We start from the raw sequence: 19,628 nt of genomic DNA on the forward strand, positions 1-19,628 counted from the left end.
ACAAAAATAATAATATTATTTGAAAATCGATTATTCTATGATAAAGATATGTATCTCGACGACGTGACGTACGTAGTTATTGGCGGCCACAGAATACCAGCGTTGAAACTCATCACAACAATGATTTTCAACATATATGCTGGCTTACCAATTTGGGCATCACACATTGTTTTTTTTATTTATTTTTTTATTTTAGTTTGTATTCTTTATTCTTATACGTTCCTTTTATTTATATTTTTTATATTGTTTGCATAAGTTGTGTGTGTGTCCAAATAAAGATTTTTTTATTTGATTTGATTTGATTTGATATAACGCTGATAAGTACTATGACATGATATACTGATGATAATTTACACCGTAACAAAAAATTAAGACTTTTGTAATTCTCAAAAATTTGTTCCTACTTGTTTTTTAGGGTTCCATACCCAGATGGTAAAACCTATTACTAAAACTCCGCTGTCCCTCCTGTCTGTTCGTCTGTTATCAGACTACTCATGAACCGAAATAGTTAGACAGTTTTCACAGATGATGTACCTACTTATGTTGCTACTATAACAAAAAATGCTACAAAAACAGATTAATTTAAATAAGTATTTAAGGGCCATACAACAAACATGATTTTTTGCCGTTTTAATGGGTACGGAATCCTACTAGCGTGAACCCGACTCGCAATTGTTATAGATAAAATTTACCTTAGAAATTTAGTCTAGTAGTTTTGTTTTATAGTCGATACTTCCAAGGCCTTTAAATTAAACTCGGTGACAGACCGAGTTTAATTCAAAGGTTGTCTGGAATATATCGCTTTATCCGGAATAAGGTAACTTTTGCCTTTCCTTATTTCGCTTTAGTGGTTATAGTGCTTAAATATTGAGTACAATAACATTATAATGAAATTACAATAACCTAATACGCTAATGGCATGAGTAAAAAGAAGAAAAAATGCCAAACATATCAAAATAGCGAGATCACATTCTTTACAACGAATAAATTCAGCTGAATTCAGTGTTATTTCCCTTAAATGTTTAGTATAATATAAGATCTTTGTGTGTTCAAATTATTAAACGTCCAAACGAATAATATTCTGGACTCATTATAATATCCAAGCGTCAAACATTTTATTATTAAACCGAAACAAGTGAAACGAGATATTTTTGTTACGAGATACTTTGTTGAATTCGTCTCATGTGTTTCCCATTAAGTATAATAATTGTAGTTACAATTAAAATTTTCAAACGTAAATGAACTTTCGTATTATTCATTTGAAATAATTTTGTAATAAACGGATCATTATGTTAACTCTTTTTTTTGTTGTTGTTGTTTGTTTGTTGTTTAATTTCGAATATCTTCTTTACATTTTTAAATTCGAAGAGTATTTTTATTTTATTTTTTATTTTATTTGAATGGCACATCAACAGTACGTACATTAAACACTTAACACTAAACATTTAAAACTGATACTTATCTGATGTATGTACCAATTACAGACGTACACAGCACTGCTGAAGATTACTGTCTAGCTGCTTAATAATAATACTTATCTTTTGAGATTACAAAAATATTACAAAAAATAAATAAATAAAGATAACAAAAGAATTTTCAATTACAAAAATATTACGAAAAAAATACAGATAACAAAAGAAGAAAGAATATCACATAATCGAAAATCGAATTCGGAAAAAACATCAATATTTTGCGTTAACGTTTGCGTGCACACAAATCGTTATACTGGCCACATATTCTATTTATCGGGGAATATTTAGCAACATTTGTGCGTGATTTCGCTATGTTAAACAATTTATTGTTAGGTTTTCTAGGAGGGCGACATGGGACTGAGATATTAATTTTATGGAGTGCCTGTTCACATTGGACAGTGCCATTCATAATTTTGAATAATAATATTGAATCGAGAAGTTTTCTTCGATTTCGCAAGGTTTCCATTTTAAAAAAAATTAGACGACTTTCGTATGGCGCTCTATGGGATATTCCACTGCATGCAAAAGCTAGATGTCTAGTGAAAGCGCGTTGAATCGATTCAACTCTATGTGAATTAACAGCGTATATAGGGTTCCAGATCTGAGACGCGAACTCTAAAATTGTCCTAACAAGAGCATTGTACAGGTAAAGCTTCGTTTTAATCGTAAATCCTTTTTTATTTCTCTTAATTAATCCAATCATTTGAGCACCCTTGGCATTTATCATGTTAATATGGGGCACAAAAGTTAATTTTTTATCAATAATAACGTAACTATATATATAATATATAATATATATATATATAATATATATATATATAATATATATATAATATATATAATATATATATATATAATATATATATAATAACTAAATCTTTAACCTCGGCTACTTCTTTAACTGATTGCCCATAAATTGTGTATGAAGTAGTAATAGGGAGCCTTTTTTTTCTTCTATGAGTAAATCTTAAAGAGTAAATCTTAAATACTCAATCAATATTATTTGGTCTATTTATGACTCATAAATTATGGCAGTTAAGGATGTTTCTGATGATCCTGTATTTGATGCACGCTTATTATATTATTATTAAATTTCGTTAACTTTTACTTGTCTAAACAAATGTTTATATACCAGAGTAATGTTTAAGCCGAAATATGTATAATTTGACGACCTCCGTGGTCGAGTAGTGTGTACACCGGTTTTCATGGGTACGCCACTCTGAGGTCCCGGGTTCGATTCCCGGCCGAGTCGATGTAGAAAAAGTTCATTATTTTTCTACATTGTCTTGGGTCTGGGTGTTTGTGGTACCGTCGTTACTTCTGATTTCCATAACACAAGTGCTTTAGCTACTTACATTGGGATCAGAGTAATGTATGTGATGTTGTCCAATAAATTTAAATTTTTAAATTTATATGTGTACAAACGTTTTAATAGCTTCCTTTTTTTTCTTTTTTTCTCTTTTGCTCATTTTTCGTTTTGTCTTTTTTCACTTTTGTTGTTGTAGCAAGCAATTGTAATTAATAGTTTAATTAGCATGTAGTGTTTGCTTTTAAATGATTTTACATAATCTATGGATGTATATACCTCATTGTGTATTTATGTAAGAATGACAAATGTGAAAAACGCTAGCGAACCTAATAAATAAACAGATAAATAAATTATGAATAATTTTATACAGAACCTTACCAACAAAACGCCCAAAATTACTTCAATAGGACTAGTATTATAATAACCTCAAATAGTGCACGGTTTCTATTACTTAAATGATTTCTAAGTGATATCTTAATCTACATCATTAAGTATTATGTATAGTCACAGTTCGTTTTTCATTTAATTAAACACTGCAACATTCACGATTCAAAAGTTTTATGAGCCAAATGAATATTTTGAATTTGTTTTTCAATGTGTTACTATATTATTTATTAACATAAAAATCATCAACGATATATTCAGAAAATCAACGCGTAAAAACAGAAAACATTATTAAAAAAATACTAAAATGGAAGGCCAGTACAATGACCCCATTAAAGACATTTACAATAATACAATTGAATTCATTACAGTATATTTAATTAATTACAATTCAACAACAATCAACCAATAATGAAATATAATGACTAACCTTTAGAAAAATAAGGAAACCTCTAAGACTACTGCTAATCCAGTGCTTTCGATAATATTTCTTAAGACTATTGAGGTTGTGGCTGAAAATATCGATTTCATGTGAATATTATTGTAGGTTTACAGGTGAGAATTATCTCTAATTGTATATCTAGGAATAATATCTAAGTGTAGATGTATAAATGTAATATCTAGGAATCGCAAATATTTGTTTTACTGGATGTGTTCCTGGAACTCCAAGGCAGATTTGAACCAGCAATTAAGTTAAATGTATAATTATTTTTTTATGACATTGGTTGGCGGACGAGCATATGGACCACCTGATGGTAAGTGGTCACCACCGCCCATAGACAAAGGCGCTGTAAGTAATATTAACCATTCCTTACATCACCTATGCGCCACCAACCTTGGGAACTAAGATGTTATGTCCCTTGTGCCTGTGATTACACTGGCTCACTCACCCTTCTAACCGGAACACAACAATACAGTTTACTGTTATTTGGCGGTAGAATATCTGATGAGTGGGTGGTACCTACCCAGACGGGCTTGCACAAAGTCCTACCACTAAATAATACTATGTATTAGGCGTAACATATAGTATATAATACTATCTATATACTATATATTACGCCTCATTACTGCCTGTATATTTATTCTAACAATGCTTCATTCATGGGAGAACTATCGAAATTAAACTAAAAGATACTTGAAGGTACACGAACATTAATAAAAACAAGCATTTTTTATTTCAAATCAACATTATATCAAAACTATATTCAATTTTCATTTAAATAAATAAATGTTTATATATTGATTTAGTACTTTATTGTTGGTGTTTAAATAACCGGTATATACATACATTATATGCCATTATATATAAAGGAATAGATCAGGTAATATATATTATATGTAATGGTATCATCATCATCCTCCTGCCCTTATCCCAATTTTACTTGGGGTCGACGCAGCATCTTCTTCTTCCATACTTCTCTGTCGGACGTCATCTCACGAGTAACATTCTTTCTAAACATATCGTCTTTCACACTCATTTAAAAATATTGAATTAATGAACAAAAATTAAATTTAGATTTCGCGGTTACCATGAGTTGATGATAAAATGATGATGACCGCGATATTAAGAAAATGATCAAACACAACGGCTTGGTGAGTTAAGTTATGATTGATCAAACTAATATCCGTAATATTTTTGTTACAGTTGCTCGGTGAATTGGCACGAACAGTCTAAGAACACGCTCACCTATATCCTGTTCCTGTTCGCGATGGGACAGATCGTGCCGCTATCTATCATCACCTTCAGCTATGTCAACATCATCAGGACTATGAAAAGAGTAAATTGATTGATATTTATCATCACGTTTTTTGGAACGACTTTTCTTATCGGGTGATGCATCCAGACTTTTAGAGAATCAGAGTAGTGAGAAGTGTAAAACTTCGACCGATACGACATCTTTGCTCTAATTTACCTGTTTACGAATATATAATATATATATATATATATTTCATATAAAGAACCACCTCATTGTTATTATATATTATTCATGTTATTTTCATATGTAAACGCCCCTAACTATTACTATTGTTAAAATTGTTGTGATTGGCTCTAAGCATCTAAATCTGAGCCGAGATGGCCCAGTGGTTAGAACGCGTGCATCTTAACCGATGATTTCGGATTCAAACCCAGGCAGGCACCACTGAATTTTCATATGCTTAATTTGTGTTTATAATTCATCTCGTGCTCGGCGGTGAAGGAAAACATCGTGAGAAAATCTGCATGTGTCTAATTTCAACGAAATTCTGCCACATGTGTACTCCATCAACCCGCATTGAAGCAGCGTGGTGGAATATGCTCCAAATCTTCTCCTATAGAGAGAGAGGAGGTCTTAGCGGTGGGAAATTTACAGGCTGCTAATGTCAATGTCAATCTAAATCTGAATTGACCCTTAGTACAGGCAATCTAGTTTGGGCTCCTGTCTTCCACACACAATTGTACTTATAATTAAGACGCATATAACTGTAATGTCTGTAATGTGGGAGAGAATTAATTATTACTATTATTATTAATCAAGATAATAAATATATGATCACATCGAATAATTTATTTTTGTACCATTATCACTTCTTTTTTTTGGCAGAATGCCCAACGTCTTGGTCGTGTGAGCCGAGCAGAAGCGAGAGCGACCGCAATGGTCTTTACAATGATCATATCCTTCACAATCGCTTGGACACCTTATTCGCTGTTTGCATTGATGGAACAATTTGCTACTGAAGGCATAGTAAGTATATATTTAACATTTACATAGAAATATAGATAAATAAATATAAGTACTTACATACAGGTTCGAAATTTTGTTGAATCCTGCTAGCTCTACAGTTATTTAAGGGTACAGATAAATAATAAGTAAAGGTGTGTGATATTATGGATAACAAAGTCATGTTTAAGAGATTCATTGGCTTTTCCTGCGATGATACTGGTTATCAAGTAAATTTGTAGATCCAATATAGGCCGCATCTAAGCTTAACTCCACGTCGCTTAGCTTAAGGTCACATTTCGACCAATAAGCGAATATTATATTATTATATATGAATTTAAATGTGACTAACTTTAAATGATGAAGAAACACCACATCAAATAATAATTAATGCTAGTTTTGCCAGCAGCTTATGATTCAGAAGTTATATAAAAGTACTAATATATTATTGAAACTGCTTACACAAACAATAAAATTGAAAAAATCTCTTGAATGATACTTTATGGAATGTGAAAAAAGTACCAATATGTCAAGTAACAATAAAAACTAAATTTACGTAATTTAATAAATTCTCACCAAACTTTTGTTCCGGGGTTCCTTTGAAATGATCCTAATCGGGTTTTAATTGAATTTATTATTTGTGCAACAATAAGTTCACGCTACATACTTTTAATACACACAAAGTTCAGTTTTGCTTTACAAAATAAAAATCTCCTCATTATTAGTATGTAATCATTTATATTCTAGTAAAGTTCTTATAATCCAAAAAAGAAATGCTAGCTTTAAAATAAAAACCTTAATAACATGTCCGTAAAGTGACTAAATAATTTGATCAAACCATCTTGAACATCATTCTAGCTTAACAACGTTAATTAATAACAAGAAATTAATTGAGTTTTATAATCGAGGCAATTACCATCGGAATTTTTCTTTCAAACTCTTTCTTAAGGATATTCAAAGATAACTTCAGTTCAATGTATTCGAAATTCAATTTTTAATTATTTAATTATAGGTATCGCCAGGCGCAGGTGTAATACCAGCATTGGTAGCCAAGAGTTCCATATGCTACGATCCTCTAATCTACGTTGGAATGAACACTCAGGTAAATGACAACCATTCCCATATATTATACTTATAGCATTATAAATTGCATCGTATATTAATTTTATTAAAATTATTTCATATTTCAGTTTCGGCAATCAATCAAGCGCATATTCGGAATTCACACTAAACGAACAAACTCACAAACAGATAAATGTTACAATAATACCATGCTGTCGCCTGCCCACAAGCAATCAGCGTACAACGAAATCACAGTTCGCTATAATTCTTCAGAGACAATCATGACCAGCACACCAAAGAGACCTAAAGAAGTAAATACAAACGAAGACAGTGAAAATCAGTCAGTTTCAATGTCTTTAAATGATGTCAATCGATCGAGTGGAAAAGCTTGCGAACTCCGTACTATTCAAGAGAATAAAACCGTATCTGATGCTGAGAGGTCAAGTGATACGGTTTGCGATGAAGAAAGTTGCAACAGCAACAAAAATTTAGAATTTGTTTTCGGACAATCGTGTAAAATATTCAAACATCCATCCCCTGTACTAACAATAGTCAACACTGATCGTCTTGTTTTCAGCAGAGTACCGAAAGATGCAGCTCAAGAGGCTGTTGACAGTGTATATGGCAACAAAGTATGTGACGAGCATAAGATCGACATGACATCACAAAATCATACAAATCCAGAAAATACCGTTAATGAGAACGATTTAAAACGACCCATCAAACATAGCTTTTCTCTTGATCTCGGTGGCGTGTCTCAAGAAGGTAGGAGAAGAAAATTTTCCATAGAAACAAAACTCGATACTTTCAATCCCCCGAAAATATTTTCTAAGGATGGAGTTGTCAGTAAACTTTTCGATTCAGACACAAAACAAAGACACGATAGCGTTAGAAGTTACTTATGCGATAATGAAACAAGTGACAATGAAGAGGACCTGTAAACGAATTTGATATTTGAATTAATAATAGTCACGACGGATATTGTCATAAAATGCTGTTAATAACCTCAGGCGGTTAGGGCATTTGGAGGTGCGCTCCGCGATGAGACGTTATAAATTATTATAAAAATGAAGGCTATCGTCAAGGATCTGTGATAAAGATATCAGTGCCAAGAAAAATTATATCTAAATATTTTTTGGAACGGGAGAAACGAATTATTAGATAACATATAAGTATATATTATATTAATGTTGAAATTACTTTAAAATACGAGTATAAAGTTGAGGAAGGAAAATGAAGGAGGATCTCATATGAGGATATCAAATTGTTATTTTTGTGTGTTAAGCTTTATATGAAAAATCATCGTAATGTTTATATTGAGTTAATTTAATATAAAAATGATGTCAATTTTTAAATTCATTACTAACGATTATATATTACTTCGTTTCAGAAAAAGATTGTGATCATAAAATTTCTTAGAAGGCTTTCTAAATTTTTTTTTTTTATATGTTTATATTTATCTTGATAATTTTCATCTTTTTCGTTTTTAATTTTAAGGAATATAAAATTTAAATTTACAATTCGTAATTATAAAGCGATTAGCGCGTATGTAATTATAAATAATATAACAAAGTACATTAATATATCAAAATATTTTTACAAATTATAATCATTTCGATATTTAAATTTAACACCAATATGATAAAATTATTGATAGTTGACGTTTTTAATATAAAATATTCACTTAGTTTAATATATGTAGATTAAGATTATATAAATGTTGAAACGGTGGCGTCCGACGATGAAGTTTAAATATTTTATAATCTGTCAATTTATTAGGTTAGTAATCAGACATAGAAGCGCCAAATATTCTTAGAAGCTTCGACGAAATAAGCTAAGCTCACTTATCTTAGTTAAAACTAAAAATTACAAGAATTTGATGTGAAGAATCATTTTCATTGGTTGATAACTCGATTGAAATAGCGTCAAGGAATCCCCGCAGGCGGAAACTAATGATATTTGACGGTTGAAAACTTCGCACATTGCAGGCGGCGTAACTACCAATCAACACTCAAATGTGTTTACAAAAAAACCGTTACATGGGTTTGTTTTCTATTGCCAAGTGAAAATGTACACTTTTATACTTTATGCCTGTTCTCACTTTTTATAAGAGTTCTCATTAATGTTGTCTTAGATTTTCGCGATTATTACACATTGAAATAAAACTAGTTTTTAACGGATTTAATCGCGTATATTAATTATTTTAACATCCCGACGTTTCGAGCACTTTGCAGTGTTCGTGGTCACGGGCAGACTAAGGTGACATTTGTCTGTTTGAATTAAAAAGAAATATTATTTACAACTACCGCCAACGATTTCTTAATTGGTATCTTGAATAGCGTTCCGGTTGCACGCAGAAGGCACTAACTGTATCTTTAGGTCTTGCAGTCTGTTGGATTTGGGATTTTAAATTTTTAAAATTTATAACAAATGTCACCTTAGTCTGCCCGTGACCACGAACACTGCAAAGTGCTCGAAACGTCGGGATGTTAAAATAATTAATATACGCGATTAAATCCGTTAAAAACTAGTTTTATTTCAGTTCTCATTAATCTTATCTATCTACAATATTATAATATTTTAGATATAATTATTGTTGACTAAACATTATATTTTAAGCGGCGCTTTTATGACACATCAAAAAAGCGTAAATACAGAATTTATTCTAAATAAAATTAATGAACGGGTACAATTTGTAAAAAATAAATTAATTACATTAATTTATAAGTATTGAAATATCTTCGATTAATTCCAATTATTTTTAACGATCAATTATTATAAATGTTTTTTAAAATTAATATTTATAGTTATTTAATATGAATTATTAAGAGTTTTAGCTACATAGTTATAAAAGGCCTAAAGTGTATGTATTATACCCATTGTATTCGGCCTTTTCAGTTTACAATATTTATATATATTTTTAAATATCTTCTCATTTATATTATCATTCTATTATAAAAGAGTTGTATAAATAAATCTGTGTAATATAAATTATTTGTAATGAAATATTTTAGTTACATTCTTTATTTAAAAATAAATTTATCTTTTGAGAAAATCGTCTTTAATACCAGTACCTAATTATTCTTATACTAAAAAAATATTAATAGAACGAATTTCAAAATGCTTCTAAATATACAATTTATGTATATTAATGTCTATATCAGTGGTGTAGCTAGGTGGACAAGGGCCCCGGTGCATAGAAAAAGAATCGGACCCACACCCTCTCTTTCCAACCCCTCTTTAACTTATATTGCCCTTCAAAATTATAGATCGGGAAAAATATTCTTGCGAGCACGGTCGAGGTTTTCTAGCTTAAGGAGCTGGCGAGTTGGCTGACCCGCTCTTTTCAAAGCTTAGGTTAGAGGGTCCCTTAGCTCCGGGGCCCTGGTGCACTGCACCACTTGGCCCTACGATAGCTACGCCATTGGTCAAAATGTGGTAAACGAACATTAGGCTCGCCTGATGGAAAGTGGCTACCACCGCCCATGGACATCTGCAACACCGGGGGCTTGCAGGTGCACGCCCACCTTAAAGGAATAAGGCTCTTTTCTTAAAGGTTCCCAATGATATCAGTTCGGAAACATAGCTGATGAAAGTTGGTTCCAACGAGTGTTTGTGCGAGGCAGAAATTGCCTTTAAAATCGCGTTGTTGTGAATTTCCCAACATCGAGGTGGGGTCGATTCTATTTGGTATTCTGATACCATATCCGAAAGTGAAATTCTGCAGACGGACTTAATCTAAACAACTTTGTGAAAAATGCGGGTAATCAAATAAGTCGGAAAGAGCTTGATCGTCGTCAATTCAAGTCCCTCTAGTTAAATACGGTCAATTGGAAGAAGCTTAATAATTATTGAATATTTAATTTATTAATTCATTCAGTCTGAATTAAATATTATATATGTCAATAAATATTCCGATAAAAATAAGTAATGAGTCGAACAGTTTTTCTTTAAAAAATGATGTTACCATTTAAAGATTACCGATTTTAATTTAAGATAGATAAAAACAAATTAGGTGTTACAAAAAAGAAAAACAAAATTGTTTAACATTAATTCAATCGAAAGTTTTCAAACGGAAAATTATAATAAAGGTTTAAACTATATTCTGTTGTATTTTAATAAAATATTTTGAGTTTATAAAGTATCGATTTTGAATTAAACAATGCGTTTTGTTTATCAGTATTAAAATTATGGCAATATGGCAACCATAATATATTGATACCGGAAGTAAATATTAACTGTGCCTTATATCGCCTATTCGCCATAAACCTTTGGAATTAATATGGTATCCCATACGAGATGGTATCCCATGTATCCGTAGTTATACTAGCTCAATGTATTGGTATAGGTACCACAAGCCAAGTCTGTCTGGGTATGCCCAGATAGGCTTGCACAGAGCTAGAAATATAAGCAGTAAACGACAATTAATTATTTTAAAGTTCTCATTACTGTTACAAAAAAAAAGAGGTCTTAATCAAATATTTAATCGGAGTTATATTTCTTGTCACTTCATTTTTTTCTTATTAAGTATAGGGAGGAAGAAAGGTCACACAAAATTCCATAAAAAATCTAGTTCGTAAATGAATCGTAAACGTATCTGTTGAATTACAAAACAAATACTACCCAAAAAGGATATTTCCAACAATTTTAGTTTACGAGATATTTTTCTTTAAAATTCCATTTTGCGAGATATTACAATTATGCTTTTCAGCTTCGATATAATACGTTTTCGATATCGATAGTAATTCGCTTCGATTACTATCGGCAGAAGCCTAAAAATGTCCGCAAAGTCAGTAAATCGTTCTTGGAGCAAGGTATCCGTTTCTATGATAAAATTCGTTTCATAAATTGAAATCAATTTGTAAAAAATACATCGGTAAAGAAGACATATTATTCAATACAAGATTATATAGATGATAAAAAAACGTAGAGCTAATACTAGTTGACTTCCAGGCAGGATATATGTACATACATACATATATAATTGTATTTAACTAACATGACTTTTTTTTTATGGTATTGGTTGGCGGACGAGCATATGGGCCACCTGATGGTAAGTGGTCACCACCGCCCATAGACAAAGGCACTGTAAGAAATATTAACCATTCCTTACATCACCTATGCGCCACCAACCTTGGGAACTAAGATGTTAACTCCCTTGTGCCTGTGATTACACTGGCTCACTCACCCTTCTAACCGGAATACAAAAATACAGTATACTGTTATTTGGCGGTAGAATATCTGATGAGTGGGTGGTACCTACCCAGACGGGCTTGCGCAAAACCCTACCACCAAGTAAACAGACTTTGTACCTTTATAAAATGTTGAAAAAAAGTATCTACTGAGTTTCTTGCCGGTTCTTCTCGGTAAAATCTGCATTCCGAACCGATTACCTTCACACAATATAGTTTGTTAAATGACGATTCAAAAGTGCTTGCCTACTTGAATAAAGTATATTTTGATTTTGATTGTAGGCACGGGCTCACAGTCACCCGTGCCCTTTTTTAAATCCTACTCTAATACATTTTGGCGTATTATATTTTATCTTATTACTGAACATCAACAGATTCCCTTCCCAGAACGGAAGTCATATATATATGTACATTTGGTCTCACATTTGCCGCTTTGGATAAGATAGTAAGCTTTTTAATCCAATTAAAAAGCATGTTAAATAAAGAATTATGTTTTATAAGGCATTATTGTCGATGCAATATGATGCCACCTTAAGAGTAATCACACGCAGAAGTAATTTATTTACGTGCTTAACCAGTTTCCCCGTCAAAAAGTGTCCTAGCAGATAAACTAAGTATCTTCTGTCGTCTCAACACGAGATAAGAACCTAACCACCGAAAGTACAAAGTACATTTTCGGTATTCGTTTTAAAGAAAATACAATTTTTTTTTTTTTTATGTATCATAAATATTACTCATAGCACTGAAACAATCTTTGTATGTGTTAAGTGTATGATAAGATGAATTAACATTAGCATTACATATTGAAATGCAAGATATTGATTTCTAAAAGTAATCAAACGAACGTAATGAACCCATAATAGGTAGTTGAGGTCAGAATTAATTTTCAACACGCTAGTGCGCGTGTTCACAAACATTTTACGCCAGAAAAGTTGAAAAGTTGATTACAGAAATAACATAACTTTAAAGTAGTCTTAAACTTTAAGATTGAATGTAGCCCCGTTGACGGGTTCACTTCAGAAACATTATACGTCAGTAGTTGAGGTCGAGCTATTTTTATCACGCAGCGGAAACAGTCAAAAGGTGTGTGTCTTACAGAGGTAGAGATCTTCCCATTACCGTCTAGGATATGTTACACTAACATCACGTAAAAGACTACTGTTAGTACTAATAGTTAGGGAGTCTTGTAACATGTTAAATAATTACAAATAGGAACACAGAGAGAGACAGTACAAAAAAAGAAGTATCTTGGGACATTCGGTTGAACAAATTTGCTTTCGCTACATACATATACTATATTACGTATTCAATAACAGATACTATGAAATTAATATATATATATAAATAAATATTATAAATATTGGACAACATCACATACATTACTCTGATCCCAATGTAATTAGCTGAAGCACTTGTGTTATGGAAAATCATAAGACCAAAGACAACATAGAAAACTAATGAAATTTTTCTACATCGACTCGGCCGCAACCGAACCCGGGACCTCGGTGTGGCGTACCCATGAAAACCGGTGCACACACTACTCGACCACGGAGATCGTGAATATATAATAAAAAGAACTAACGACAAATTGATATAAAAAAATCCCGTGTTAATTAAACAAAATAACTTTAAATAGTCTGTATACTAATATTAAAAATGCATAAGTGACATAAGCGAATTCGATGAAATTTTGCTTGAAGCAAGCTTGAACTCCATGTCCTTCACATAGGCTACCTTTTAAGATTTTATGCCTGTTACTAGACGACCAACCCCAAAAACGAGAGCGTAACCCTATATAATACGTTAGAAATAGAGGGAAAGATTTCGGCTAGAGAAGTTTCTGCCAATATTCACACATACTCAAATTGACAGATAATCAAAGAATACGCACGTTTTTATTTTTTTTTTGCAAATTGGCCACCTGATGGCAAGTGGTCACCACCGCCCAAAGACAATGGCGTTGTAAGAAATATTAACCATTCCTTACATCACCAATGCGCTACAACCTTGGGAACCAAGATATTACGTCCCTTGTGCCTGTAGTTACACTGGCTCACTCACCCTTTAAACCGGAACACAACAATACTGAGATCTGCTGTTTGGCGGTAGAATATCTGATGAGTTGGTGGTACCTAACCAGACGGGCTTGCACAAAGCCCTACCACCAAGTAATGTTTTTACTTTTGCAGTGTCATCGTTTTCCATGAAATTTGAACAAAATTGTAAAAGTGCCTTGACAATTTTGTATTAAATTTTTTCGTCCAGAGAATAGGAATTGCGATTGAACGACGGAAAGGTGCGAGCATTCTTGCAATCGTTCTACGCCGTAGTGGTCTAAAGCAGCTATTTTTAATTTTGATTTGTATATACTTTCTTCCGTCCTCGAGATAAATTATTTAAATTAATAAAATATACTTACATTATGAGCCGAGATGGCCCAGTTGTTATAACGCGTACATCTTAACCGATGATTTCGGGTCAAACCCAGGCAGGCACCACTGAATTTTCATGTGCTTAATTTGTGTTTATAATTCATCTCGTGCTCGGCGGTGAAGGAAAACATCATGAAGAAACCTGCATGTGGCTAATTTCAACGAAATTCAGCAACATGTGTATTCCACCAACCCGCATGGGAGCAGCGTGGTGGAATATGCTCCAAACCTTTTCCTCAAAGGGAGAGGAGGCCTTTAGCCCAGCAGTGGGAAATTTACAGGCTGCTATTGCTAATGCTAACTTACATTATAACCTCATTATATTTAAAATACGAATTTTATTTATTTTCAATTGTTCGTTACATCCTTATTTGGTAATTCAACTAATGATTTACTGTACTAGTAATATCTTTATTTAAATACCAACGTGAGTGTGTGTGTAATGAATAATTACGGATATTCTCCCTTACACACACTCATGTATATACTTGTAGGCACACATCCACGCCCAATACACTACCGTTCACATTACCAACAATACTAACAGTACGTACTTACATTGCTTAACTATTTTATAGTGTAACCAATATAAGCAGTAACCAGCTTGACTAGATTGGATTTTTAATTCACTGACTCTGTCGCCGTCCTGATTTTTATATACGAAATACTCTTTTTTGTTTTCTCACATAAATAAAAATTAACCTCCATGTAAATTTCGGTCTCCGGTCACCTCTCAATATCGTTTAATTCATTACATTTAACGCGTGAAATAAACACTCAGTATGTTGTGAATCGTTTGGCGTATCTTCATATCAGATTGATTCATAAATATCTTAAGATGAAAGCCTCATTATACCTGTACGAAGACAAGAGCCGAAAGGGTTCTGATTAATCACAAGTAATAATAAATGTATCTTAACCGAAAATGTTGTTCAAACAAGTAGCGCTGAATTTCCATAGGCTTAATTTGTGTGTTGTAATTCAATTCGTGCTCCGCGTAAAGGATAACATCATGAGTAAACTTACAAGTGTTAGAAGAAAATCTGTATTATGTGTATCGACCAATTTGTATTGGAGCAGCGTGGTGGAATAAGTTCTTAAGCTGCCTAAAGGAAGGGAATGACCTTGTTTTTTTATAGTATACGTGGCAAATGGGCAGAAGGCTCATATGATGGAAAATTACTACCAACGCCCATGTACATCTTCAGCACCGGAGAGCTTGCAGTGCTTTGCCAGCCTTTGAGAAATGTGTAGGCACTATTCTTGAAGATTCCCAAATCGTATCTGTTCTGAAAAACTGCCTGCAAAAAGTTTCACAGAGATTTCTTATACTAATATTATGAATTCGAAAGTAACTCTACCTGTCCATCTCTTACGGTTTCACGGCTACACAACTAAAGCAAATTTGATGAATTTTGGTATCAAGCAAGACTGAACCCCATCATCATCAATCATCGACTTTTTCTATTTTTATACCCAAAACTACGGTAGCATGCGGGCGAGGCCGCGAAACTAATCTAATATTATATTTTTTAAATGGAATGTACATAACAGTGATATTCTATGTCATGTTTATATTAGTAGGATGACTTCGAAAGCCGTAACCGTTTCCTGTTAATCCGAGTTATTGTATTACAAAAGGTAATGAACGCTAAGCATCAAATTTGTATACAAATGGAAGTGTTTAGTTTCATTTCTTAGTATATTGTATTTGTTTATGTACACACACTGTACAGCGAATCGATCTTGATAAAACTTTAAAACAAATATAAAACGTTTTTAGGGAATGTTGTTGCTATTTTTTTTTTAATTCTTTATACAGGTAGAATAGCTAATGGGCTAAGTAATGGTAAATGCATTCCTTATATCACCAATGTGTAACCAACCTTAGGAACTAAAATGTCACAACACAACACTATTAATAATTGCTGTTTAGCGATAGAATATATGATGAGTGGCTGGTAATTAAACCGACGGAATATTGCCAGGTAAAATAATGATTACTAATTATTAATATTAATAATAATGTTTTACTTTCAAATGTTCTCTTAATTTCTAACAAAAAAATAAATTAAATTTATCATATGCGAATTAGTCGTTTGTTATGTTTTTATTAAAATCGTTCCGGAAAGAAGAAAATCACTTACATACACACGTATAAAAGATTTCTCTATGTATATATAATGGTGCACTGATGATACATGATATCATACACTGTGAAAATACCGGGACACATTTGATATGCCCAGCGAAGCTGAATTATATCTAGAATATGATCCTAAGTTGCTAAGCGTCATACATGCGACTACTATGTTTACTATTATTCCGCAGGCGCACTCAGCATATAATCACGTAACAATACAAATTATTTTTATACTTAATAACTGTTAAACGAGTGTCTTTGACCACTGAGTGTAGCTGCACATCGCATTCTTATGTACATTGTAACGCCACGCTATAGGCTAAGCCGAGCCGAGTCGAACCAAGCCCGGCCAAGCCAAGCCAAGTCAAGCCAAAGCCAAGAAAAGCTAAAGCTAGGCCACGACCGTTAGTACTAGAACCGTCCGTCAATCCCGCCTGTGACTATTAGTGAGGTCATCACATATTTTCCATTTTAACACCGACTTCGAACAATTTTAAATGTATTGCATTTAAAACCTTCCAATATAATATAATACTTACATTTTTATGTTTATTTATGATATCTATGTATAGAGCTGTGTAAGATTTTTTTTAGAGAAAATACGTTAAACGTCTTAATCATAGTTAAAAAATATATAATGAAATAAACTGTTTACTATAATCGAATCTATAATCTGTGGATTATATAGCATGAATTTGTAGATAATTTTGACAGATTAAACAACAAATAATAATAGTTACTAAAACGGGCGCTTGTAATTGTGCTAATAAAATATTACGATTAATTAAAATCATAGAATTCGTTTAAAACGACATTCAATTTTGTCTTCTAGTTATTGTGAGATTTTACAGCTATTTAAAAAACTTAATACTTTAGAGTAACAAATAACTAAAACTCATTTCACTGATCCTTATGTACAGCTTAACTTTATCGATACCAATATTATACATTAGTAGAATACGTTTGTTTGTATGTAGGGCTAACCTCCGGAATTAACGATCCAATTTAAAAAAAAAATCACTCGTAAAAAGCTACCTCATTCCTGAGTGCTACAGGGTATAAACTATATATACAAAATCATTTTCATCATTACAAAGTCGCTTACCGCTAACTGTCCTTGCGTATGCTTTGATCGTGAAAATTACACAACGATTTTTTGTGCGAATTTTTTTAATAGACAGATTGATTCAAAAGGAAGTTGTATATGTATAATACATGCACAATATAGCAGAGAAACACTGATTATTTTAGAGGTTTCTAAAGTGATGTCGTAAATAAACACATTTTTTTGCGCTTACGTTGCAAACCCTGGACGAATCCTACGAGATAAATCAAAATAATGTACTATAGAATTATACACCTTTAAAGGGTCTTCAAAAGTCAGATAATGTACGTCTATCTTTCAGGGATAACCTACAATAAAAAAAAATTATACTTTACTTTTTACGAAAAATAAGGGCTTTTCTTCGAACCGATTTTAAGCAATACAGCATTAATCCTTATCCAATTAAGTACCTTAAATACATTGTGTATTTAATATAAACCACTATTGGCCCTTTACAGCATGTTATTTAAATGAATATATCGAAGATATTGCTGATTTAATATACAGGGACATAGTTTGTATCGGTTTGTATTATCTAATGACAAAAAAGTTGTGAACGTTGTAAGACATTCCGTAGTATATTTCGTATAAGCATTGCACCCGTGCGAAGCCGGGCGAGTCGCTAGTTATTAATAAACCACAACCACTATTTACTACGTTGGACTATGTTGAAACAAAATTATTTTTGATTTTTAAACGATACATACGATTGAATATTAGACAACCGTAACCTGCCACTACGAAATTTGGCAACCAACTCAGGTGTATAAATTACGGGGCATTCATAATCCTGGGTTGGTTGAAATTTCTTTTATCAGAAAAATTACATTTGTTTAGGCATCAGGTATTTATTCTTCAAGAAACTTTTTATCGTATCAACCTTAGTAATGCTAATTCTGTTTTTTAATTCAAACGTCTAATTCGATTTTTATATTGTGAATTTTTTTTTATTCATTCTGCCTAACAATAAACTACCATTTATAAAACATAAAACCTTTTTTTTCAAGCACGTGCTCTTTTTGTTCGAAATATGAAATAGCGACTCAACTAAGATTTTATAGGCTTTAATTAGGTCGGAACGTCATGTTATTATTCAAGTTCTGTAAACAGATGTTGACATCATTTTAACTTCTATTATCTTTATTCATAAAAATATCCATTTTTTTTATACATTATTAAACAGAGAAGTTGAAGAACAACGATTCATCATCATCAGCCCACATTCGTCCACTGCTGGACATAGGCCTCTCCAAATGCACGCCACTTTGGTCTTTCTTCGGCAACTCGCATCCAGCTCCTGCCAGCCGTCTTGCGCAAATTGTCACTCCACCGTGCCTGAGGACGTCCTACACTACGTTTGCCGAGATGCGGTCTCCACTCTAGAGCACGTTTTCCCCAACGGTTATCGGTTCTACGACAAATATGGCTGGCCCACTGCCACTTCAGCTTACTAATCCGGTCGGCTATGTCGATGACTTTGGTTCTCTGACGGATCACCTTAGCGACTTTAACACCAGTTAACGTTATCTATATCTATAAAAAAATTGCCGTTTTAATATTCAGCATGTTTCAAAGAAAGTTGTTAGCTAAACAGTATCTATCGTACAATGTAACACAACATTTACACAGTAACGCAGGCCGGACCTGCTAGAACAACGTAAACATTAGGCATCTCGGAAAAAAAAATTGAGCACATAAATATATATAAATATTTCAGGCAGTTTGGCAAAGGGCCACCTGATGGTAAGTGGTCACCAACCCCCTAGACATTAGCACTGTGAGACATATTAATTATATTTTAACGTAACGTGAACGTAAGATGTCACTTAT

The 19,628-nt window shown here is 32.6% G+C and overlaps 1 protein-coding gene across 1 annotated transcript in view; it reads left to right on the forward strand.

Moving 5' to 3' along the window:
- LOC125068823 (parapinopsin-like) overlaps positions 1 to 8,168 on the forward strand; it is a 115,879-nt gene extending 107,711 nt beyond the window's left edge. Inside the window, exons 5-8 of the mRNA XM_047678144.1 lie at positions 4,811 to 4,943; positions 5,748 to 5,888; positions 6,877 to 6,966; positions 7,055 to 8,168. Coding sequence (XP_047534100.1) covers positions 4,811 to 4,943; positions 5,748 to 5,888; positions 6,877 to 6,966; positions 7,055 to 7,867 — 1,177 coding nt within the window. The 3' untranslated portion in view covers positions 7,868 to 8,168. The remainder of the gene's footprint in view (positions 1 to 4,810; positions 4,944 to 5,747; positions 5,889 to 6,876; positions 6,967 to 7,054) is intronic.
- The last annotated feature ends 11,460 nt before the right edge of the window (positions 8,169 to 19,628 follow it).

This window comes from Vanessa atalanta, chromosome 14 (genome assembly GCF_905147765.1).
Source record: "Vanessa atalanta chromosome 14, ilVanAtal1.2, whole genome shotgun sequence".
NCBI lineage: Eukaryota > Metazoa > Arthropoda > Insecta > Lepidoptera > Nymphalidae > Vanessa > Vanessa atalanta.